This window comes from Cotesia glomerata, linkage group LG8 (genome assembly GCF_020080835.1).
Source record: "Cotesia glomerata isolate CgM1 linkage group LG8, MPM_Cglom_v2.3, whole genome shotgun sequence".
NCBI classification, from domain to species: Eukaryota; Metazoa; Arthropoda; class Insecta; order Hymenoptera; family Braconidae; genus Cotesia; species Cotesia glomerata.
The window spans coordinates 10198203-10224322 of NC_058165.1; the positions used below are offsets into that span (position 1 = coordinate 10198203).

The 26120-nt window shown below is 33.6% G+C and overlaps 2 protein-coding genes and 1 long non-coding RNA gene across 4 annotated transcripts; 2 read left to right on the plus strand and 1 right to left on the minus strand.

Moving 5' to 3' along the window:
* The first annotated feature begins 10054 nt into the window (after positions 1-10054).
* On the plus strand, positions 10055-11423 carry LOC123270594 (putative nuclease HARBI1). The gene is made up of 3 exons (XM_044736721.1): positions 10055-10421; positions 10489-11326; positions 11409-11423. Exons 1-2 carry the CDS (start codon positions 10192-10194, stop codon positions 11189-11191), a joined length of 933 nt encoding a protein of 310 aa, XP_044592656.1. The 5' UTR covers positions 10055-10191; the 3' UTR covers positions 11192-11326; positions 11409-11423.
* A 422-nt stretch (positions 11424-11845) lies between these two features.
* Positions 11846-14731, plus strand: LOC123270595. The gene is made up of 7 exons (XM_044736722.1): positions 11846-11946; positions 12021-12149; positions 12303-12464; positions 12529-12688; positions 13616-13816; positions 13893-14065; positions 14258-14731. Exons 5-7 carry the CDS (start codon positions 13807-13809, stop codon positions 14561-14563), a joined length of 489 nt encoding a protein of 162 aa, XP_044592657.1. The 5' UTR covers positions 11846-11946; positions 12021-12149; positions 12303-12464; positions 12529-12688; positions 13616-13806; the 3' UTR covers positions 14564-14731.
* On the minus strand, positions 13121-16330 carry LOC123270596. 2 transcript variants are annotated; one of them, XR_006510641.1, is made up of 4 exons: positions 15897-16329; positions 15426-15621; positions 13317-13416; positions 13121-13232 (listed from the first exon to the last, which is right to left on the minus strand). It is a non-coding gene; the product is annotated as an uncharacterized LOC123270596 (long non-coding RNA). The 2 variants fall into 2 exon arrangements; XR_006510642.1 differs by lacking the exons at positions 13121-13232; positions 13317-13416 and adding an exon at positions 14628-14937 and having other exon boundaries at positions 15051-15621; positions 15897-16330.
* Positions 16331-26120: the final 9790 nt, after the last annotated feature.

The following is a 26120-nucleotide window of genomic DNA, read 5'->3' on the forward strand; positions in this document are numbered from 1 at the left end:
AAAAAATGAAAACTTTACTAATCTACCTAAAAAAAAATTCGTTTACATTAGTATTTAACTTCTTACGAGTTTCAAATGAATATTGATATGGCTTCTATATGAATCTTATATTTGTGTCAAAATATGAAATCCATTGATATTCATAATGAAAACCTCATCATGATATCAGATAATTTTTACACGAGTTCATTACTTACTTCAGACTTGAAATTTTTGGTATTTATGTCGTACGGGTAAGAGTTTTTACTCGTATCATTATTAATAATGTGATTTATATTTGATTCAGTCTTTGTATGTCATTTACCGATACAGTTCTATTTTTTTCTCGACGGGCAGAAAGCGTCAACTTTCGGCCCGCTGCGCTAAACGAAAGTACCGCTTCCTGCCTTTGTCAAGCAATAGTTTATTACACCCCTTGGGAAGGAAAATAAGAAAAGCCTCAGATCACATGTTTGTCAACCTCGGCTTCGCCTCGGCCGACAATTACATGTGATCTGAGACATTTCCTACTTAACTTCCCTAGGTGTGTAATATACTATAGAGTTACTGTAGAGTTTTTGATTTCATTGCTCGATAACGGTTGTGGTGGAAATTGATGTACTAATCTCAAATGTTTTTGTAAAGAATTTAAAATGTCGAATCTTGAACTACAGTCTATTTCACCACAATCCTTATTGTATAGTTCAATAACATAATACTTATTTTCCGCGTTAGAATGATTGACAGAAATGAGTTGTTAAAGTTTTGATCGACGTTACATTTAACGAACAAATATTGCACCTGAGCATTATTTTTTTAACTTCCCGCTAAGAAAATCGAAGATTTTCAAAAATCGGGAAGTTATTGTTTTCACCCCGTTTTGCAAAATTCGAGTTTTCATCAGATCTCGACGTGTTAAGGTCATAGGAAGCTTCCCTGACTACCCCTGCGATATTGTCACTATGTATGTATGTATGTATGTATGTATATCTATATATCTATATATATATAAGAGATTTCCACCTATATATTGACTCATCACGATATCTCTGGAACCATAAGGCGTAGAGATTTGAAATTTTGTAGGAATATTCCTTTCGCCGAGTAGAGGTCAGCTAAGAACGGATTTTACGAAATTCCACCTACAAGGGGGGTTGCGGGGGCGTTGACAATGGAAAATTTCCATTTTTAAACTATAGCTCCTATCGACTCCAAATTTAGTAGGAATCTCCTATATGTGATGTAGAAATGATCTACGAGCGGATTTTATGACAATCTACTCCCAATATAGATTGCGGGGGTGGGCGTTAACAATAAAAATTAAAAGTTTCCGAACTATAGCTCCTACAGACTCCAAATTTTGTAGGAATTTTCTGTAAGTGATGTAAAAATAATTTATAAACGAATTTTAGGATATCTCAACCCACAGGGGGTTGCTGAGGTGGGTATTAACAATGAAAATTTTTAATTTTCAATCTATAGCTCCTACAGACTCCAATTGGGTAGGAATTTTCGCTAAGAGATGTAGAAATAATATACGAACGAATTTTAAGATACCTCACAGGAGTTTGCGGGGGTGGGTGTTAACAATTAAAATTTTTAATTTCCAAGCTATAGCTCCTATAAACTCCAAATTTAGTGAAGGTCTTCTATATGTGATATAAAAATGATCTAATAATGGATTTTACAACGAATCAACTCCAATAATGATCGTGGGGGTGAGTGTTAACCATGACAAATCTTAATTTCCAAAATATAGCTTCTAAAAACTCTAAATTTGGTAGAAATTTTTTATCTCTTATGTAGAGATCACCTCAAAATGGATTTCAATAAAGTCTACTTCTGATAGGAATTGCGGAGGTGGGTGTTAAAATCTAAAATTTTCATTTCCAAACTGTAACTTCTACAGACTCAAAATTCGGTGAGAATCTTCGTGTATGATGTCCAGTTCAGTTAAGGGATTGCGGGGACGTTGATAATGAAAATTTCCCGTTTGTAAAAAATAGCTCTTATAGACTCCAAATTTGGTAAAAATCTTCTACATGTGGTGTAGAAATAATCTAAGAGCGGATTTAACGACGAATCGACCCCAATAAGGATTGCGAGGGTGGGTGTTAATAAAAAAAAATCTTAATTTCCAAAATATAGCTTCTAAAAGCTGTAAATTTGGTAAGAATCTTTTATTTGTCATGAAGAGATCATCTCAAAACGGATTTCAATAAATTCTACTTCCGACAAGGATTGCGGGGCTGGGTGTTAAAATCTAAAATTTTCATTTCCAAACTGTAACTTTTACAAACTCGAAATTAGGTCGGAATCTTTCATTTGTCATGAGGAGATCATCTCAAAACGGATTCCAAAAAATTCTACTTCCGATAGGGATTGCGGGGGTGGGTATTAAAATCTAAAATTTTAATTTCCAAACTGTAACTGCTGCAGATTCTAAATTTGGTAAGAATCTTCGTGTACAATGTCAAGTTCAGCTGAAAATGGATTTTCTCGAATTCTAACCCCAAAAGGGATTGTGGGGGCGTTAACAATGAAAATTTCTCATTTCCAATCGATAGTTTTTATAGACTCGAAGTTTTGTTGGAATCTTTTATTTATAATGTAAAAATCATCTCGAATAGGATCTTACGAAGTTCCTCCCCCACATAGGAGTGCGGGAATGATAATTGTCAAAAAATTCATATTCTTCAAATACAGTTCCTACAAATATAAAATTTGAATCTCAAGAGAAACAGACAAATACCGGGATGGCCTCCAAGGTCAACGGATTTAAATATTTTTCTTACTTAATAGTGATATTTTCTTACAACAATCGTCTCTTTGGCAGCGGCAAAAAAGTCATTGTAACGTTTCCAAAATTTAACATTACATATAGCTATTCAGTCAACGGACTAAGAATTTTACATACATTTTATTTTTGCTGATCACATAATCGATGAATTGTTCTCATTACGGGATTGCGAAAATGTAACAGATTAAAAGCATTGCATTTTCTAAACACATGAGATATAGAAAAGAAATTTGAGATATAGAAAATATGAAAAAGAATGAATAACAATAAAACTTAAAATTTAATTTATTTCCTTTTCAATTCGCCCAGCGAAGCGGGCGGAAAACCGCTAGTATATATATATAAGAGATTCCCACCTATATATTGACTCATCACGATATCTCTGGAACCATAAGGCGTAGCGACTTGAAATTTGGTAGGAATATTCCTTTCGCCGAGTAGAGGTCAGCTAAGAACGGATTTTACGAAATTCCACCCACAAGGGGGGTTGCGGGGGCGTTAACAATAGAAAATTCCCATTTTTAACCTATAGCTCCTATCGACTTCAAATTTGGTAGGAATCTCCTATATGTGATGTAGAAATGATCTAAGAGCGGATTTTACGACAATCTACTCCCAATATGGATTGCGGGGGTGGACGTTAACAATGAAAATTTAAAATTTCCGACTTCTAGCTCCTACAGACTCCTAATTTTGCATTAATTTTGTGTAAGTGATGTAAAAATAATTTATGAACGAATTTTACGATATCCCACTCCACAGAGGAATGCGGGGGTGGGTCTTAACAATGAAAATTTGAAATTTTTTAGCTGTAGCTCCTATAGGCTCCAAATTTGGTAAGAATCTGTTCTACGGAATGTAGAAATGATTCAAGAGCGGATTTAATGACAGCCTACCCCCAATATGGATTGCGGGGGTGGGCGTTAACAATGAAAATTTAAAATTTCCGACTTCTAGCTCCTACAGACTCCTAATTTTGCATTAATTTTGTGTAAGTGATGTAAAAATAATTTATGAACGAATTTTACGATATCCCACTCCACAGAGGAGTGCGGGGGTGTGTTTTAACAATTAAAATTTTAAATTTTCGAGCTGTAGCTCCTATAAGCTCCAAATTTGAAAAGAATCTATATATATATATGAGATTTCCACCTATATATTGACTCATCACGATATCTCTGGAACCATAAGGCGTAGAGATTTGAAATTTTGTAGGAATATTCCTTTCGCCGAGTAGAGGTCAGCTAAGAACGGATTTTACGAAATTCAACCCACAAGGGGGGTTGCGGGGGCGTTGATAATGGAAAATTCTCATTTTTAAACTATAGCTCCTATCGACTTCAAATTTGGTAGGAATCTCCTATATGTGATGTAGAAATGATCTAAGAGCGGATTTTACGACAATCTACTCCCAATATGGATTGCGGGGGTGGACGTTAACAATGAAAATTAAAAATTTCTAAACTATAGCTCCTATAGGTTTCAAATTTGGTAGGAATCAATTATATGTGATCCAGAAATGATCTAATAGTGGATTTTATAACAACCTCCTCCAAATATGGATTGCGGGGGTGGGTGCTAACAATGAAAATTTTAAATTTCTAAGCTAAATTTCCCATAGGCTCTAAATTTGGTAAGAATCTGCTATATTTGAGGTAGAAATGATCTAAGAGCGTATTTAATGATAACCTACTCCAAATATGGATTTCGGAGGTGGGTGTTAACAATTACAATTTTAAATTTCCGAGCTATAGCTCCTACAGACTCCAAATTCGGTGAGAGTCTTCTATGTGTGATGTAGAAGTGATCTAAATGAGGATTTCAATAAATTCTACCTTCAATAGCGATTGCGGGGGTGAGTGTTAGAATTTTCAATTTCAATTTCCAAACTGTAACTTTTATAGACTCTAAATTTGGTAGAAATCTTTCGGTATAATTTTCCTGTCAAGTTCAGCTAAGAATGGATTTTATTAAATTCCTCCCCCAAAGGGGTTTGCGACGGCGTTAACAATGAAAAATTCCCGTTCTTAAACTATAGTTTCTATCGACTCCAAATTTGGTAGGAATCTTCTGTAAGAGATATAGAAATAATCTATAAACGAATTTTACGATATCTCACCCCACAGGGGTTGTGGGGATGGGTATAAACAATGAAAATTTTGAATTTTAAAGTTGTAGCTCTTACAGACTCCAAATTTTGTAGGAACTTTCTGTAAGTGATGAAAAAATAATGTATGAACGAATTCTACGATATTCTACCTCAAAGAGAATTGCGGGGGCGTTAACAATAAAAAATTCCCGTTTGTAAATTACAGCTCCCATATATTCCAAATTGGGTAAGAATTTTCTGTAAGAGATGTAGAAATAATATACGAACGAATTTCACGATGGTTCACCTCACAGGGGTTTGTGGGGGTAGTTGTTAACAAATAAAATTTTTATTTTCCAAGCTATAGCTCATGTAGAGATCATCTCACAATGAACTTCAATAAAGACTATTTCCGATAGGAATTGCGGGGATGGGTGCTAAAATCTAAAATTTTAATTTCCAAACTGTAACTTCTACAGACTCTAAATTTGGTGAGAATCTTCGTGTATGATGTCAAGTTCAGCTAAGAATAGATTTTCTCGAATTCTAACCCAAGAAGGGATTGCGGGGGTGTTAACAATGAAAATCTCTCATTTCCAAACAAAAGTTTCTATGGACTTGAAGTTTTGTTGAAACCTTTTGTTTATAATGTAGAAATTTTCTCGAATAGGATCTTATGAAATTCCTCTCCCATATAAGAGTGTGGGAGTGATAATTGTCAAAAAATTTATACTTTTCAAATACAGTTCCTACAGATATAGAATTTGATAGAATCTCAAGCGAAACAGGAACTTACGGGAATGGCCTCCAAGGCCAACGGATTTAAATATTTTCCTTTTTTAATAATTATATTTTCTCACAACAATCGTCTCTTTGGCAACGGCAAAAAAAGTCATTGTAAGGTTTCCAAAATTTAACTTTACATGTAGCTATTCACTCAACGGACTAAGAATTTTACATACATTTTATTTTTGCTGATCACATAACCCATGAATTGTTCTTATTACCGAATCGTGGGAACGTAACAGATTGAAATGAATGCATTTTCTAAGCACTTGAGATGTGAAAAAGGAATTTGGCTATTTATTCTAAGAGAATTCGTTAAAAACATGTACAAATAAGTTTCTATGAAAAATTGATGTCACGGAGGAAATTTAAATTAACGGCAAAATTCGTCACGCTTTAAGCTAGCCAAATTTCAACTTCACTTATGAGACGCGCAATTACTTTAACTGAAACTTTCAATGATCATTTCAAATTTTTTTTTTCGTTTCAGTCATTATTCATTTTTGGAAAAAAACCACTGGAATGTTATAGTGATTGCACATTAAAATTTACAATGAATATTAGCTAGAATAATCACAGGGATAAAAGGTACGGGCCAATCTGATGAAATTTGAAATCTGTACAAATCTAAACAATACTCCCATTAAATTTCAAGTCTAGATCTCTAAAAATACAATTCTATGAAGTGCCCAGTGGAGCGGGCGGGTAACAGCTAGTATATATATGTGTGTGTGTGTGTGTGTGAGCTCGAAGAGCTCAAAAGCATAGAAAAGCTATCTCTTCAAGCTCAGAGAGCTCAAAAACATCATTAGTGAAATTTTTACGCACCTAGGAATGAAATTAGCGGGAAGTTGCACGGATGGCCTTAAGGGTCTACCGTTTTTCTAATTTTTTTTTTTTTGAAGTTATACTTCTTTCGGCGTGTTAGGGAAAAATGATTAGAGTAAATTTTAGCGATAGTAAACATTAGCCAGTAAACATTTATTTTTTCAAAAAAAGTTACCAATAAAGTAAAAGTAAGAACATCTACTTATGCTTGCGTGAGAACTGGCAATTGTATTCACGATATTTATTTAAATGTATCTGAACCTACAACACGTATTTTTTATCATTCCGAAAAAAATATGTATAAATATACATAAACATATATTTTCAACTTCTGGCTAAGAAAATTGAAAATTTTCCAATAATGGGAAGTTATTGATTTCGGGCCGATTTTCGAAAGCCGAGTTTTCATCGGATGTCTACGTTTTGTGGTCCCAGGAAGCTATTTTAACTATTCTCGCCGAGATGTCCGGCCGTGTGTATGTGTGTGTGTGTGTTTTTTTTTTTTTTTTTTGTTTTAAGGGGGGGGGGAATCCTTTTTACGGATTCTAAGCACAGTTGTTTGGCCTGGATATGTGGCGACTCGACGCAGTGTCATACTAAAACTCGACGCTAGCGCCCCTACCCACTAAACCCTAAACCCCTTTTCCTCTTTCCCCTAATCCCTCATGGAAACCGCCGTTAGGCATTACTTCGTGAGGGGAGGATCTAGCTACTGCTCTTTCTTCTGGTAGCTAAGGTGTTATTTTACATTTCTTCTAGTTGTTGTCATTTGCTCTTCTTCTTTCGATGGAACGCAAGTCTATGAGGACTTCTGTTGCAAATGTGCTGATGGCGTTCCAGGAGGCTCTTGATGACAACATTGCTTCTACTATTGTCTCTGGTTGAATTTTCTTCTTTAGGATCATCTCCAGCTCATCTCGCTGTGGGTAAAATCCTGGGCACTCAAAGAAAACGTGCTCCGCGTCTTCATTGATTCCTGGGCAGGACGGGCACTCCGGTGAATCATCATGCTTAAAGCGGTGAAGATACGTCCGAAAACATTCATGTCCTGACAACAACTGCGTCAGATAGTAATTGACCTCGCCATGACTTCGGTTTAGCCAAACGTCGATCTTCGGTATGAGACGGTGTGTCCATCTTCCTGTTGTCGCGGCGTCCCACTGCGATTGCCATCGTGCGATGCTGTTCTGCCGTTCTTTAGCTCTGAGTTCCTCGGCACTTAGTGTGGTTGTCCTCTTTCGTTGGTAAAGGTTCCGTCTTTCCTCAGCTAGGACTCTGAGCGGCAAAGTTCCGGAAATGACACATGTGTGTGTGTGTTTTTTTTTTTTTTTTTTTATCTTAGGGGGGGGGGAATCCTTTTTACGGATTCCAGGCATAGCTGTTCGGCCTGGATATGTGGCGACTCGACGCAGCGTCATACAAAAACTCGACGCTAACGCCCCTACCCACTAAACCCTAAACCCCTTTTCTTCTTTCCTCTAATCCCTCATGGAAACCGCCGTCAGGCATTACTTCGTGAGGGGAGGATCTAGCTACTGCTATTCCTTCTGGTGGCTAAGGTGTTATTTTTCCTTCCTTCTAGTTTCTGTCATTTGCCCTTTTTCTTTCAATGGAACGCAGCTCTGTAAGCACTTCGGTGGTAAACGTGCTTGTGGCGTTCCAGGCAGCTTCGGATGACAGCATTTCTTCTACTATGTGTGTGTGTGTGTGCGTGTGTGTGTGTGTATGGATGTATGTAAACCTCTCGTAACTTTTGAACGGCTTGACCGATTTAATCGCGGTTGGTGCCATTCGAAAGAGCTTGACTAAACTTAGATTTTGAATACAATTTGGAAAGATTCGGACTGGTAAATTTTGAGAAATCGCAAAAAAACTACAAAAAAAAATTTTTTCAAATGTTGTTTTTTTGGAATACCTTTTAAACGGCTTCACCGATCAATACCGAAAACTAATCAGTTTTTAACATCAAAAAACCACGTCGATCGCCACCAGTCCGGTCAAAATCGTTTGATTCGTTCGTGAGTTATCGTTGACGAAAGAAAACCGAAAAAAGTGTTTTTTCGGAATTACTCCGAAATTTTTTACTCTATCAATTTAAATTTGAAAATTTTTTATGAGTCTTAAAAAACTGCGTCGAATTCCGCCAACCACGTAAAAATCGATTCATTCATTCAAAAGTTATTGCGCTTTGAAAATTTTAAAGATAGTGTTTTATCAAACCTCTATCAGAGTTTTGAGCTTGGAGAGCTCAAAATAACACACAAATTGTATTTTTGAGCTTGAAGAGCTCAGAAATGTCATAAGTGCAATTTCAAGCGTTTAGTTATAGAATTGGCGGGAAGTTGCAGGGATGGCCTTTAGGGTCAACCGTTTTCCTAATTTTTTTTTTCTATTATTAGGGTCGTTTTTTCAACAAACATAGTATAACGCGAAAGATAACATTTTTAGAAAGATTTATATCTTGTTACGCCAAAGAAGTATAACTTCTTACGTACGTACATAAGTACACACACTTTTTTTTTTTTCTTATAAAATGAAATTATTTAAATAAGTGTCAGCGATATTTTCAAAATTTTAACCTTACAATCAACTAGATTACATTTTACTTTAATATTTAGATTATTTAAGTGTCCATTAAAAACAATAGTTCTATTTTTAAGATTAACCATTAACTTAAAATTTTTAATTTAATTATTTTTCATATAACTTTAATTGAAAATGCGAGTTTTAATGCCTGTTGAGCCAACCGAAACTAGACAATTTCAGACCAATGTGACTGTACCGGGCAAGAATCAATCATTTCTTCCCGGCGGACAGAAATAGTATATTTTTCACCACGGGCAGGAAATAAGAAATGTCTCAGATTACATGTAATTGTTGACCGAGGCGAAGCCTAATAATAATAACAATAACCGTAATTAGAAATTTTTTTTCAATTTTCTATTATTTAAAAAATATAATACTTTTATGTAATCTTTTCTTATTATTATTCATTAAATTTCTAAGTCAAAAAATATTGACAATATTTCAAATTGCAGTGAATGAAAACCACTTTGCTTGGGCTCGCGGGCGTCACCAATCTCAGTTACTGTTGCTTTGTTACCGACCACGTGATTAAACGTAAACAATTAATTTTTTTTTTTTCATTAATTTTTTTCGCGGGTATAATAAACTTAATAATATATATATATATATATATATATATATATATATATATATATATATATATATATATAAGTTATTTGATGAAAATGCACGGTGTCTCAGTGACACTAGTGTAATTTCATTATTTATTTAAAAAACGCGGGGGAGTTGAGCTTTTTTATTATTTTCGTAATCTACGGATTTTTTTACATAAAAGGGAACAATAAAATTCCACTAGCAAGTTACTTTCTACAACGGGTAAGAGTAAAGTCGGTGGACTATAAATCTAAGTAGAATAATTTTATTATAATAAAATTATTATTGAAATTCAAAGTATTGAAACTAACTAAACATATAAGGGCCAGTTTTTCAATCGATGATTGCGCTAAAACAGTGATTTCAAAGTTACCAACAAAAAAAATCAAAGTTACTAGTGGTATGAAATTGTTCACAAGTAAAGACTCTGAAGTGCGTATTTAATTTTAATGTGTACAACTTCAGATTTGTTTTGATAAATAACTGTCATCAGTATTTTATTAATAAAAAGTAAGGATAAATAAAAATAATGGACGCTGCATTGAACTTTATATTTTCATCTGATGATGACTCTGAGCCGGATGAAAATAACAATCCAATCGAGGAACAATTACCAATACAGGTTTTAGACCATGGTGGTCAAAATTATTTTAACATTTTAACCGATAAACAGTTTATAGATCGTTTTCGTTTCGACAAAAATACAACACTCCAGTTGTTCAATCGTCTCAATCATCATTTTGAATTATTTACAGAAAGGTATAGCTATTATGATGTATTATTTTTCATTTTTAGAAATGAATTTAAAGTGCTGTTTTTAATGAAGAAATGATGCAGTTCCTCCAATGACACAATTACTATTGTTGTTACGATTTTGTGCTACTGGAAGTTTTATAATTACTGTGGGTGATTTTTTTGGAATAACTAAAAGTTGTGCACACAAAATAATAGATAGTCTTCTTGAAATGATTGCAAGTCTAAGTGATGAATTTATACATTTCCCTTCAACTCCAGTTGAAATTCTGCAAAACCAAGTTGAGTTTTATCAAACAGCCGGATTCATCAGGGTCGTAGGCTGTATTGATTGCAAGCATGTAAAAGTTGAATCATTCGGTGGTGATGATGCTGAAATTTTTCGAAATCGAAAAGGACACTTTTCTATTAATGTTCAAGTAATATGTAATGCACGCCTAGAAATAATTGATATTGTTGCAAGATGGCCAGGTTCAGCTCACGATTCAACTATATTTAACAATTCAAGAATTCATAATCGTTTTGAGAATAATCAGTTTGGAAATGCATTACTACTTGGTGACTCAGGCTACCCAAATCTGTCTTATTTATTGACACCACTACAAGATCCACAAAGACCGGCAGAGCAACTTTACAACGAATCACAAATCCGAACCCGAAACACGATTGAACGCACCTTTGGTGTTTGGTCGAGAAAATTTGCTATAATTCAAGGCACAAGATTTAGAAAAATTGAAAACATTAACTTGTATTATTGCTGCTGCAGTTTTATATAATATTTCGCGACAAGGAAAACCACTACCAATTAGAAATGTCTCTGTTCAGGAATATCTCCAAATTCCTGAGGTAGCAAACCCTGTAATTGGTAATGCTAATATTAGAAATGTATTAGTGAATGGATACTTTCAAAAGTAAGTAGTACTTTTTAATAAATTACGTAATTTATTACATCGTATCTTCAAAATTAAATTAATAATTTTTTTTTTTTTTCAGTTTAATTGCACAAAAATTGAATGCTAAGACAAGGAACAAAAGAGACACGTATACGTGTAAACAGATACGAGAGAAAAACACGAGAGAAAAATTTGACAGATCAGCGCGATCATGTATAGATGATTGTTGCTCACGAAGAATAAAATTGCCTATAAAGTTTTCAAATAAAACTCTTGACTTGACTATTACGATTATCTTTAAATTATAATATTTAATGTAAAAATATAAAGAGTATTTAACGTAATAAAACAGTTATAAGAGTGAGAGTAAATAGAGCGCAGCATTATTATGATTGTGGGGCCGATCATCAACATCATCAATATCATTATTATTTAAAAAGAGTCCTCCTTCAATCCCATTTTTCATTTTTTTACTTTTCTCCGTATAATTTTATGCGTTATTTTTCTTGTGTGTGGCCTTGTGCCGAAAAAGAAATTGGAATTAATTAATTTCTTATTAAATATCCAGAGTACGATGGTCGTGGCATCGTTATTGCTATTTTGATTATAGAATAGATCCTGGTGCTGTGGTATTGTAGGTAAACAATTATATTTATTTATTTAATTATTAAAATTATATTAATTGTGGAGTATAATTGTTTATGGTTTGTAGGTGATAAGTGATGGCAAACCGAACATTTAAGCATGCCTTGACTGCAGTGGTGATGAAAATATTGATGCAAGTACTGTAGAACAATTAGAGGAAGGACTTATAACTATTATTACTGGTCATAAGTTAATGGTAATTATTATTTTTTTGTATTTTAACTGTGTTAACTATAGCTGATTTGCTATAAATGCTAACATTTAGTTTGCTTATATGCATAAAACTTAATTAAAGTTTAACACTCAATCCAATAAATTTCATAACATCAATTATTATATACTACTGTAGAAATTTGAGACGAGTTATTCTAATCCAACCACTGTCGAAGATAAGTTGGTCAAAGAAGACTTGCAAATGTGAGTCGAAGCTTTGTAAAATGAAGAAAAAAGTATCATGACGTGGGCACAGCGTATGACTGCATTGTCTATCATAATTGAAAAAAATCTAGAGGTAAAAATATTTATTTCTAATGAACAATTAATTTGCAACAGTAACAAAATAATTTGTTTTTCAGAGTCTGTATCGATAGATTTGAAGAAGGTAATTTGGAAGCAAGAATTCATTTTGGCGAGTACTCACTTACCCATTAGTGTGCTACGTTAGCTCAGCAAGATCAATTACATATTTCTGCAAATATTTACGATGAAGATTAAATGAAAATATTAAATTCACTAGTAAGTTTTTATTAATAACAGTATTTAAAATTGTTTTTATTTTTTAGTATCAGAATTTAACAAAATTAGAACATTAAACAAACATTTTTAAGTAAGTAATTAATTTAATAAATTAATGCATTTTTTATTATTTCATTGGGCGCGATTTTGAACTACGGTCCAATAATTAAAAAACATTTCCTAATAGGGCCAATTCGGTATATTTCCATTTAAATCAAATGTAGCTTTTAAGCTGTTAAATTCTTCGCATAAGGTGCAAATTCTCAAAGCGACTACTTCTAGAGGTATAGGAGGCCGCAAAAAAACAAGTTGACTTTAAATTTTTCTAATAAAAATTTGAAAAACAAAAAATTTCAGCAGTTAGGAGTGATTTTACGTAATATTAACCGGTAAAATTAATAATTTTAGTAATTCATTTATAAATTAACTCACAATAATCCGTAATGACTGGTATAACTTAAATCTTCCCAATCATCGGTGACAAATAAATGTTCGCTTGCAATGAATCTTTCGTTGAGGATTTTAAAATCAATTTCACGAGTAACTATTAAAAAACAATATAATTGTTTATAATTAAGTTTAAAGTAATAATATATTTTAAATTAAAAAAAAAAAAATAGAAAATTACACTTATCCATTTTTGTTCGATTACTTGATTGTGCAGAATACAGTATTCTGTTGAATATCCTCTTTTTTGTTTTAAACAATAACAAGCAACGATCCATTGCCTAGCAACCCAAATAAAGATAAAAGAAATAAAATACAAAAAAATTGATTGAGATAAATAATTAATAACAAATTATACTTTTAATATTTATAATTGTTATCTTAAAATGAATAAAATTAATAAAAACAATGCTTCAGAAACTGTTAGGCAACCTATTTTGTCCAACGATCAAAAATTATTATTAATTAAATTAATTGCAGAATACAAGGAAATTTTAGAGAATAAAGCTACAGACAAAGTTTCCGCGAAAAAAAAAAATTCAACTTGGAAAATTATTGCCGAAAAATATGCAGAAAGTTATGAACCAAAACCTTCTGACAGTATCATAGTGTTTTGGAGGAATATCAAAACCAAAGCCAGGAAATATTCAAGTGCTCTGAAAGCAGAAGCTATGAAAACAGGTAAATTATACTTTTTCTTTTAATTTTCTTGATATAATAATAAAATTTGTATTTAAATTATCCCAATTTTTTTCAGGAGGAGGGAAAACAAGTGTTGACAATGATCCGGTGATGGATGCGGTTTTGGGTGTCATACATCAAGCAACTGTTCGAGGATTTATTAATAAGTATGATAATGATGGTGATTCATCCACGGTGGCGGATATCATTAATGTGGAGGATGAGGGATCCGAAAACGATGTTTTTGAGGTAATAATATCTTTCATATTGACCTTAAAGAAATTTCTAAATATTTTAAATTACGAATTACTTAATACATACTTTTTTTGTAAAAGTTTATAACCTTTATACCTTTAACCTGATCAAACTTGAATTAAATTAGTTTATCTGTTAGGATATGAGTAAAAATATAAGCTTTAAACATTTTTTTTTCTTAATTAGTATTTGCTGAGCAACCAACAAGTTCGGGATTGGGCGAAAATCGATCCATCTAATTTAAAATCTAAAATAAGTGCTCCATTAAAAGCCAACAAACATAAAAGTACTTCAGCCAAACCGTATGATAACGTCCTTCAAGAAAAACATATGTCTCCAAAAGATGAGCTTGCAGCTATATTAAAAGAGCAAGCTATTGAAAAACATCAATATGAGATGGAATTACTTAAAATTAAAATTCAAAGAGAACATTTATTATTTGAGAAAATCCAGGAAGGAGAATATTTCCCTGCTGATTCTAACAGCGAATAATTTTAATGTTTGTTTTATTTGCACAATAACTTGGTATTTTTTAAAAATAAAAACTTATTTAAAGTAAATAATAAATCATCAAATAATGTATTAAAGCACTGTACAGTAATGAATGACTGGATATAACAATATACTGCAATAATAACTAATATTTATTGTTAAACTGTAGAATTTTTTCTCGTGCTTTTAATTTTGGGCCTATCTTCTTAAGTACTGGTTTGTTTGTGTAGGGCTTGCAGAAGTAGTTATGGTAGTCAATTCGTTCTCTCGTCAAGTCCACGATTTCTGCCTCGAGTCTACCAAACTATTCTGCTTCTCTTGCTCTTCCTAGATGAAGGCTCTTATCCTTAAGGGACATATATAATTCCTACTCCCTGATTAAAGAAAATGATTTAGAACAAAGAAAAAGGATTAAAAAGTATTTGATTTATTAATCATTTTAAATCCTTTTTCTTTGTTCTAAATCATTTTATTTAAACAGGGCTACCTTTAGGTTCCTATCCTTAAGAGAAATATATGATTATAACAAGACTACTAAAAATATTCATACAAAAAATTCCATTTCAATTGAAATCAACCTGAGCAAGGTGTAAAAGTGCAGCAAATCCTTTGTACTATGCCAGTGCCTATGGGTGGGTTCAAGGGGAAAAGTTCTGTGGTGTCCAGACATGTATCTTGTGACAGCATTTTACATTTTGCATTGTGCAGAGGCTGAGTTGTTTCAATTAAACAATATATTTGTTGGGAAACCAAGTTTATCCTTTACGGAATAATGCAATTTACACCGCCATATTTTCGTGTCTCAATTTTGTGTAAAAAGAAAATTTTCAATAATTATTTATTAATTTTTAAGTTTCTTAACCTTTTCTTATTTTGATGTTATTTTCGTAAACATACCTACTTGAATATACACTCTTATAATTTTAATATACGAGTTCAGAGTATTAGTGATTTATTTTCTTAAGTTGGCAATTTTGAAATCACTGTTTTAGCGAAATCATTGATTGAAAAACTGGCCCTAAATTCTGACTTCTTTATCGATAAATATTATATATCCACTGAAAAATAAAATTTTAGTCAACAAATGTAGCCAGCAAAAATTTTAAATATGAGAAAAAAATAATTTTGTTCTCTCAACAAAAACATTTATTATACCAATTAACCAGTTCATGTTGAATCAACAAAAATTTTTTGTTATCCTAACTAATAATTTTGTTAAGTTAACAAATTGATTTGTTCACTTAACAAAAATATTTTGTTGAATAATTAAAAAAATTCTGCTAGTATAACAAAACTGTTTTGTTGTTATAACATATAAATAAGTTATTATCACCTATAGTTTGTTATCATAACATATGATTAGTTATCCCTATGTTGACATATTCATTTGTTACCACGACATGTCTTATGTTTTCACAACAACTTCTTTTATGCGTGTACATATTTAGATTTGAATCTCTGCAGAAACTGGTACCACTCATCTATGGGTTCATGGGCTCAACAATCTGGAACATAAAGTCGCCAATTTTTATTCTTAACATTTCTGAAGGGACGCATGATAAAAACGCTAGTGGAGCTTTGCATTCCTTGGAAGTTTCGATATTTTAATATTGTACTATGTGTGTTATGATAACGAAAAAGATTCAACCATGGTCTATACTCTGAATCCTTACACGCAATACGCTCCGTCACCTTGGAATCAAGTTAAATTTGCAAATGCCAATGGCAATAGTAAAACAAAAATGACACACTCTACAGTCTGCAGTATCCGAAAGGTAATCATAAAATTTAACAATATCATTTACCATAAAAATTCAATGTATCGCTGATCCAATTACAGTGAACTCCCTCTAAATTTACTCACTCTGAAGGTTCTTGTTTTCCAAAGATTGCAGGATAGATTAGTTAAATTTGCGTGCTTATTTTTCTTCCCTGTATCTTAAATGGTGTATTAGAATTGAGAGATGAAGTGTACTTTTAAAATATATGTCGAAGCTTATATTCAATATAAGCGATAATTATTATCGCGCATTCAGAATGCGAGTCGGGGAATAAGTACGCCTAGTGGGGATCAGAAGGAGGAGCACCTTTATAGAGATTCTACACAGAAAAAGAAACTTACTTGCATCAAGTAAATAATTTTGAAGATTTTTATCTTCTTGCGATTTGAGTAGAAAAATTATTAACTTAAGAATTTTTTCTTGGTTTAAGTAAATTTAACTTGATTCAAGTTAATTTTTTTTTCACGATACTGTAATCCTTGAAAATAAAAAAAAATCGAGTAAGATCTATCAGTTGTATAAGCTTAATTAATTTTGTCAATTGATTTTCAGATTTGAATAACAACTATAAAAATATTTATTTTGATAAAACTCAGCAGTTAGATGGTCATGAAATAAAATTAATGGTCCCTATCAATTCAAAAAATTTACCCGAACAGTACAAGCAGGGAAATATTATTAAGTACATGAAATATGTTAAAAAAAATAAAGATTTCGTATTGTATTCATTACCTGATTATATGAAAGTAACAGCGTCACTTCGAATTCTCGAAATGAATTCCGATTTAAAAATGATAAAATACGGTTTCGATGAAAGAATTTTCAATGTTCAGTACGATGCGATTAACTCCATGAACCAATTAGCTGATATACATTTTAAATTATGTGATTTTGTGACGCAGTATCGTGAAATACACACGCAGAAAAAAAATTTTGCTAAGATAACCTAAGATATGTTATGGTAACAAATGAATTTGTTAACATAGGGATAACAAATTATATCTTAAAATAACAAAATTTAGGTTATAACAAGTTATTGATATGTTATAACAACAAAAAAGTTTTGTTACTACAGCAAAATCTTTAAGTTGATTCGACAAAATACTTTAGTTGGTATAACAATTTTTTTTGTTGAAATAGCAAAATTATTCTATTAAAATAAAAAAGAGAATTTGTTGGAGTAACAAAGACAATTTGTTGAAGTAATAAAGAGAATTTGTAATAATAACAATGAGAATTTGTTGCAATAACAAATAAATTTGTTACAGTAAATTTTATAAGAATACATTCAAAAATATGCTATAATTAGCTATATAGCTGATTTGGAAAATATTTTGGCAATAAATTAGTTTTTATTTATTTATTTATTTAAGGTCACTTCAACAACTTGGTTATTCGCGACCACTGTAATTACATGTCTATATAGTTTTGTATAAATTTACATTTTTCAGGAATTTAATCAGTTTTATTTGTTCTTCCGGTTTGGTTAACAAGATTTGTATTGAAGGTGATAATTCTAATTCCTCTCTTTTTGCTTTGTAACCTTCGCAGTCGATGAGCACGTGGTTGATAGTGAGTCTGTCATCACATTGTGGGAATTTTACAGGGTCGGTCTTAGTGATGGTGTGGATATTTGTCAGGTTCGTATGACCGATACGCAGTCTGTTGATGGTGCATTGGTTATGTCTGTTTAATGTACTGCAGATTTTATCATTCACGTTATCTCGTACTGAGTGGAGTTTCGTTGTGATACTCTTCCATTGGTTGTTCCAGTAATTGTTTATTCTTCCATGTATGAGTTTCTTTGCTTCACCGTGGGTTAGTTTGGCGTTTGGGTGTACAGGTGTTTCGGCTGCGGATTTTGCTTCGGTGTCTGCGATCTCATTTCCTTCTATGCCCTGATGTGCTGGGATCCACGCAAAGGTCACTTGTGAGGATGATTCACGAACTGCTTCTTGGATACTTTGTATGAGTGGGTTACTGTTGAAGCGGTTTGCGATCGCTCGTAGACAGGACAGGGAGTCATTGTATATTATGTACTTGGTAGGATTCTCCATGGCGATAATTCGAAGGCTCCTGAGGATAGCGAAGGCTTCACAGGTGAAGATGGAGTTGTGGTCTAGTAGCCTTGCAGATTCAAGTAGCCCATCTTTATTGGCAATAGCATAGCTTGTGGCTGTTTCAGTCTTAGACCCATCCGTGTAGACATTTTCGTAACTATTGTATTTGCTTCGGAGTTCCTGAAATAGCGCTCGATAATTTTGTTGGCTCGTGATGGATCTGTTATGTTGGACGAGTGAGAAGTCAACTGATACATCTGGTTCCCATGGTGGAATAGGGGGGATACTCCGTAGAAATATCTCAGGTATTGTCATGTCAATTTGTTCCAAGTATTTTTTAATGCGTTGTCGTATTGGTCTGGGGGTTCGTGAGTGGTTGTTGTAGATTGGGGTTAAAACATCTTTAAATACATTCCAGTGAGCCGGGTTGCTAGGAGTGGTTGCAATAGTAACGGCGTATCTTAAACATAGTTCTTTCCGTCTGATGTTTAGTGGTGGAACGCCTGTTTCAGCTTCAAGGCTGCTCATTGGGCTGGTTCGGAAGGCTCCTAGGCTTATACGTAGTGCAGTGTTTTGCAACGGATCGAGTGTGTTTAAAATTGTTGTATTTGCAGAGTCATAAAGAATTGAACCGTAATCCAACTTGGGTCTTATGATGGCTTCATAGATATTCAATAAGATGCTGGTGTCAGCTCCCCACTTTCTTGATGCAAGGATCTTGAGGGTTCGCAACCGTTTGTGGCACTCGCTTTTAAGCTTCTTGATGTGTGGTATCCATGAGGCCTTTGAGTCAATAGTCATTCCTAGGATTTTTATCGTTTGGACTCTTTGGATTGCTTGGTGATTTAGGTTAAGTGTTATATTTTTATTGTTTACAGAGTGATTACGACTGATCGTGATGAACGCGGTTTTGTTAGCTGAAAATTTGAACCCACTTTCGTCAGCCCAGTTTTGGAGGTTGTCCATGGTGGTTTGCGCATTCTTAATTGTGAGATCTATGTTGTTCCCATAACATGCGTAAGCTAGGTCATCTACAAAAAGCTCCTTATGTAGCAGGTCTTGTATCACAGATGGGGCTTCGTCTATGGCGATCAAAAATAATAAGACGCTGAGTACCGATCCTGTTGGGAGACCATTTTTTGTTGTTACTATTTTAGACAAAATATTGCCGAGTCTGACTCTTATTTTCCTGTCTGTAACGAATTGCGTGATAAAGGCAATTATATTACCAAAAAAACCGTTTTTGTTGAGGATTATCACTACTCTATCTGTCCAGGTCATCTCGTATGCTTTTTCGATGTCCATTGAAACTAAAAGTAGGTGACCTTGAAGAGCCAGTGCATCACAGATTTCAGCTTCGAGGTTTACTAGGTGGTCCATTGTTGATCTCGAGCCACGCGAGCCATATTGGTGTGGAGAGAAAATTTTATCTTGTTCTAGACGCCATCGAAGTTTCTTAGTGATCATTTTCTCCATTATCTTGCATAGGTTGCAGGTCAGTGCGATTGGTCTGTAGCTAGAAGGTTTGGCTTGGTCTTTGTTCGGTTTGGGTACGGGGCAGACAATTGCTTCTTTCCACTGTTTAGGAAATGTTTGGTTCGTCCATACGAAATTGTATAGCTTAAGAAGGTAGTCTTTAGCGCTAACAGGTAAGTTTCGAATCATCGCATTCGGGATGTCGTCTGGGCTAGGGCTGGTGTTTCCACAGTTTGAGAGAGTATTGCGAAGTTTGTTTATTGGATCTGTTTTTACGGTCTGTTTATTGGATCAACATGGTAGCTTTCTACCATTGGTCTGGTTTCATAGGATTTGCGGTAGCTTCTAAATTTTTCCGAGTAGTTGGAGTCATTAGAATTTGCTACAAAGTTGTCTGCTAGTACGTCAGCAGTTTTTTGAATGCTTGTGGTGCTGTTGCCATCGGGCCGTATGAGTCGAGGATTTATATTTTGCACTTGGTTTCCATTGAATCGCCTAATCTTATGCCAGACTTCCGATAGTGGAGTAAATTGATTTAGTGTTGAAGTGTAGTTGTGCCAGTATTCACGTTTACTCTGTTTGATAGTTCTTCTTACGATGGCTCTTTTATGTTTATAGCGGACTAGATTTTCTTGGTTGTGGTGTTTTTTATACTGACGAAAATATTTTTTGGCTTCTTTGATGCTCACTTTGCAATCAACGTTCCACCAAGACACTGAGTGTGGTGATATTGTGCCGTCATCTTTAGGGATGGACTTTTCCACAGCGTTTGTGATGAATGCAGTGAATTTTTCTAATGTAAGATCGATTGGCATCTGCATGGGCTCTTCGAGTTGCGGAAGGGTGTTTATATTTGCGAGAATGTGTTCGCTGTATGCTGTCCAGTCGGCTTGGTTGAGGCACCATTTTGGGTATCTGCTTTGGTGGTTGCAGTCAGTTGAATGTCTGTTATCGTTAATAATTATCGGGTAGTGGTCGCTATCGTACCAGTCATTGATGGCTTCCCAATCTAGGAAGGGTGCTAGTTCACTTGATGAGAGAAAAAGATCTATAACAGATTGTTGTCCAGAGCTCATACTGAAGTGTGTGTATGCTCCATTATTCAATAAGACAAGCTCTTCAGTATTATCTAGCCATTTCTCTATCAATACACCGCGCGTGTCGCTGTAGCTGGATCCCCATATTGTGTTATGTCCGTTGAAATCGCCGAGTATAATATAGGGGGGTGGTAGTTGGTTAGTGAGGTGTTCAAGGTCAGTACTACTTACTATTCTGCTGTTGAGGAGATAAACGTTGCACACCGTGAGCTGGTATGGTGTGTTAGTTTTAACTTCTACGGCCTCAAGGTTGGTATTGAGGGGGATCTGGGTAGCACCCAGACTTTCGCGGGTGTAAATGGCAACACCACTGGCACGTATATAGTTAGTTCTGTTCTTGTAAGCTGGCTGATATCCCACTAAGTCGACACAATAGTCAGATTTTAAGTTGGTCTCTTAAAGACAAATATAGTCGAAGGTATATTTTGTCATTAATCTTTGGAGATGTTCTTTTTTTGCTGAGAGACCATTGATGTTCCATTGGAGCATTCTCATACTGTTCATGGTATATGTTTGGTAGTATTAGTTGGGTTTGGCTGCATCGTTATCTATTTGCATTGTTCCATCAAACTCATATTGTTCTGAGGAATCTGACATGTCTGAGAGCACAGCAGCTTCGCATTTGTTAATAATTCGAGTGAATCTGCTCTTGTGGTTTCTCTGTTCGAGTAATGGGTACAATTTTCTCATCATCGTGGCAAGGCATGTTGGATCTAATTTTAATTCGTTAACAGCTCGGTCAAGTCGTTCTTTCCGGTCTAGCTTTTCTAAGAGATCGCCGAGTTGTTTGTAATTATACTGGTATTCCGTTGGGTTGGTTGACATTTCGGCTTCGATAGTTGGTAGGTATGCTGGTTCCTTTGCAGGCTGCTCTTGGCCGGTTTTCTTTTGTTTTTTAAAGATGCGAAGATCAATTTTTGGGGTTGGTTTTTGGAACGTAAAAGTGCTAGTTGTTCCCACAAGTTTGACAGAGCTGTCTACGGATGAGGTCGAGAGGGGACGTTTTGCGAGTAAAGCAGGAAATTCGAGAGGTGGTTTGTGGTTTGCAGTTTGCTCGGGTACGTTTTGGATTATTACGGAGCTGTTTTGAGTGTCTGAACCCGATACTAGCCTTGTGGTGTCGTCACGGGCATTACTAATAGTATCGTTAGTTTTGTTAGGGCAAGATTTGGCTAGATGGCCTTCTTGCTTGCATAGGAAACATGTCATGCTGTCGAGGGTGGGGTATATCCAGTACGTTGTATCATCAAAGTCGATATTCCAGGAATTCGGGATTTTGTTTACGTCTTCTGGTTTGATGTATACTTGGCGACGAAAGCTTAATACATGTTGGAGACCAGGTGCACTCAATCCAGCGCGGAGTGTTGTCACTGTTGACATTGGTGTTATGTTAGATTCCTCAAGTTTCCTTGCAATGATGTCATTAGGAATTATCGGCTGAACGTTGGATATTATAAGTCTTTTGTTTCGACTGACTAATGGCCGGATTAAAATTTTTTCCTTGGCGATAACGATAGTTTGGTGGATGTCTATAAGTTGGTCGGCTACATCTTTAGACGATAAATATACACATACACGATTGTTTGAGATTCGGGAGATGTGTCGGATGTTTTCTGGACCTATTTTGGTGGCGATTGCGAGGGCATATTCCTGTATTGGTGTTCCGTCAACTGTGTCAAGTACGATAGCTTGTTCTTTGGTTGGTGTTACTTCTTTCTGGATTGCCTGAGTGTAGTTCATGGTTGACATGGCTCTGTTTTGAAGATTCCCTGTAGTCAGAGAACTTCTAAATTGGTTCGTTAAGCTCACAGAAAATCTGGAGCCTAGTGTGGATGGTGGATAGGGTCACAAAAACTTGTTAACAGTTAACACTTTTAATACACTAGTAAGTAGCGCTGGGTTGAACACATATTACGGAACAGCGTGAACACGTCCGAACCGGTCGAGTGCTAACCGAATACTGAATAAATTAGTTTTGTTATTGCAACAAAATCACTTTGTAACAGCAACAAAATTATTTTGTTGCAACAACAAAGTCATTTTGTGACAGCAACAAAATGATTTTGTTAGGAGCAACAAATTGATTTTGTGATTTAACAAACTGGTTTGTTAGTACAACTTGAAACATTTTGTTAATGCCCCTAATGGATTTTTTGCTCCAACTACACTCATTTGTTACCACAACATATTTTTCAGTTATCCCATCTTTTGTTATTTCAACAAAATTGTTTTATGCGTGCGCTATTCAATTTTGACGAAGAAAGATCATTGAACGGCATTTACCGAAGTCCACATAAATTTTCAGTTCATCTTCATCACACTCTTGGTGTTGTTCTTGATTGCAGTAATCATAATCACACTGAGAAAACAATTCATTTAAATGAAATGAGGCTCGTTAACTATAAATAAATCTTTTATTTAAATTTCACCAGAAATATTTATTTGATTCAAATAAATTTATTTATTTGAGACAAAGTTGTAGTATATTTGAATGAAATCCAGATTTGTTTATAGTTAACAAATATTTCTTTGGTGCTAACAATCGTATATTTCAACCAAATCAGATTTGTTAATAATAAATAAATGGTATGTTTGAATATACTCAAAGCAATGATTTTTAGTTTTAGGTTAGGAAAGTTGTAAAAGTGGACATATCGAACGTTTGGGGTAAAATAGGCATTTATTTTGGAATTATTAATTATACTGAAATTAAAAACGACAATATAGTTAGCCGACATCTAAAAATTTTTAGAATTTTTTTTATTGAAAAAAAATTTTACAAAAAATTTTTTTTTTTAATTTCATTTGTAAAAAATTCGAAAAACTGTAAGTGCAATTAAAAAAAAATATTATTTAGTTCTAATTTAACACATTAAGCAAAATAAAAAAATAAAAAATGTCGACTAACTTTATCATGATAAATTAACAGACATCTGTAAATTTTTTCGACTTTTATAACAATAAAATTATTATGAAAAAATTTTAATTAAAAAATTTCACATGTTAAAATTAATGAAAATTATAAGTGAAAATTTTTAGAAGCATTTTTTTATTGTAATTGATTTGTTATTAAAATTTTTAAAATTGACAGCTGACGGCTAACTTCAGTATCATAGTAATTTTATCATAGTATCATAGTATTTTTATTAGAATTATAAGTAATAGTAGTATATTTTTTTACAAAAATAAACTAGTATTGTTATAAAATATACAAATTTTATATTCAATAACACATTTGAAAATTATCTGTAAAAAAATTATTACTAAACGACACGGATTTTAGGTTAAGAAATTTTTTTTTCGTTCCAATAACTACATGAAAATAAAAAAAAATTTCGATGAAAAAAAAAAAATAGTAAGTCACAACCGGAAAAAATAAAATTTTTTCAAGATCAATAGGTAAATTAATATTATAATAAAATAAATATAAAAGAAATAGTGGTTGGTCACAAAAAAAGTCAAATGTAAACAATACTCTAGCTTAAGATAATATATAAGAAGGTGTTCCAATCCTGCAATGCATGATGGGAAATGTGTCAAGCTGTCGCGCCGCCACAAGTGTGTCAGAAGTACTAGTATATGCCTAAAGTACTTTCATGCTAACTCTTATGGAAATAATAAATAAATTGAAAATAACAAACTGGCATTGATAAAAATTATTTTCACCCTCAAATAATATTAATTAGTAGTAATTGTTAATTTAACAACCTCAATTGCAATAAATAAACAAAACTATTTATTTAAAGGGTTAAACTGGTTTTTCTCAAGCGCAGTTTATGATTTACCTCTGATTTTTTTTTCGATAACCAGCCGTTAGCGCGAGTTGCTTTTACCCGCTTGCCAATTATCTGGTTCGGGTTCGCGTCCTGCGGGTCATCGTTATTTTTTTTTTATTTTTACATAATTAAATTTAATAATAAATAATAGTATTGGCTAATTACTTTTATTCCCAAAAATTAATTATTAATTATGATTATTGAAATTATCTGTTAAATGAGAAGAATATTTTGCAAAATAATTAAAAAGTTCAACAGTATATTTTTTAAATAATAGAACAAATATTTAAGTAGCATAATTAAGCTAAAATATTTGTATATTTTATTCAACAATATTAAATAGTTGAAATAAATAATTATGTTTTAATTTCAATTATATTGATAAAAGGATCACAGCACAAGAGTGAAACAAGTTTCTTCATTTGCGGGCTTTTTTTGATGAAGTACGCATATACACACTTCGAGAACTGAAGATAAGAAGATTTTAGTTGTCTGGTTGTACTGTGATATCTTTTGCCAAAACGTGTAACCGCAAGGAAATGTATTTCTGTAGAACTTTATCAGAAATATTGTGGCATTTCGGGAAGTTCAACAAACGATTAGCAGCAGCTACCTTAATACTTTGCATTAAAACCTGATGGACGTTCTGCAGATGTAATAATGCTTTTCTATAGGTATTAAATATTTCTTCAGCTGTCTTCAAAAGTTCATAAACAGCCTCAGTTGGGTGCTTCAAATTACCTCGGTGTAGTGCATCTATCCAAGCCGAACACGCATTTGGCAACGGTAGAGAAGAAATAGTTGCTGTTTCACAAACTTCGCAACCATTTGCTGTAACAAATACCGCCCAACCAGAAAGGTAATACAGCCCATACCTCTGGATTTCCGACAGAATGCAACCATCAGGAACTTCAATAGTATTATTTGCTCCATCATCAGCAGTACGGAGTTCATCTTTTTTTTTGTTTTAAGAACTCTAAATAATATGGTTCATCATCATCTTCATATGATGCAGACGTGGGAACTCGTAAATACTGAGCTACAGCAACTAACCTCATTCGATAACGCAGTTGACGGGGCTTTGGATGAATATCACCACCAGCTCGGACTTGAGAAAATAGATTTTCCACAGAGCTAGAAGTTAGGCGTCCCGTGAGGAAATATTGTAATTTTTCAGATAACACTAGTTCTTCACGCAAATTTAGAGATGTAGTTGTTGTAAGAATAATCCCTCGTTGAATAGGTTTCCATTTATTATCAGAAATAAATTGAAGTTCTCTAATAATCTCAATGAAATTTTGGAGGAATTGTACACGCTCTAAGGAAGTTTCATCATTCCCAAGGGAATTACTCTTATGGCGACAAAC

Excerpts from the sequence above, each read along its gene's own strand:
- LOC123270595 (XM_044736722.1), top strand. Across the intron at positions 14,066-14,257 it reads CCGAAAACGATGTTTTTGAG|TATTTGCTGAGCAACCAACA; the intron begins GTAATAATATCT and ends TTTCTTAATTAG.
- LOC123270594 (XM_044736721.1), top strand. The coding sequence starts at position 10,192 with ATGGACGCTGCATTGAACTTTATATTTTCATCTGATGATGACTCTGAG. Across the intron at positions 10,422-10,488 it reads TTTGAATTATTTACAGAAAG|AAATGATGCAGTTCCTCCAA; the intron begins GTATAGCTATTA and ends TTTTTAATGAAG.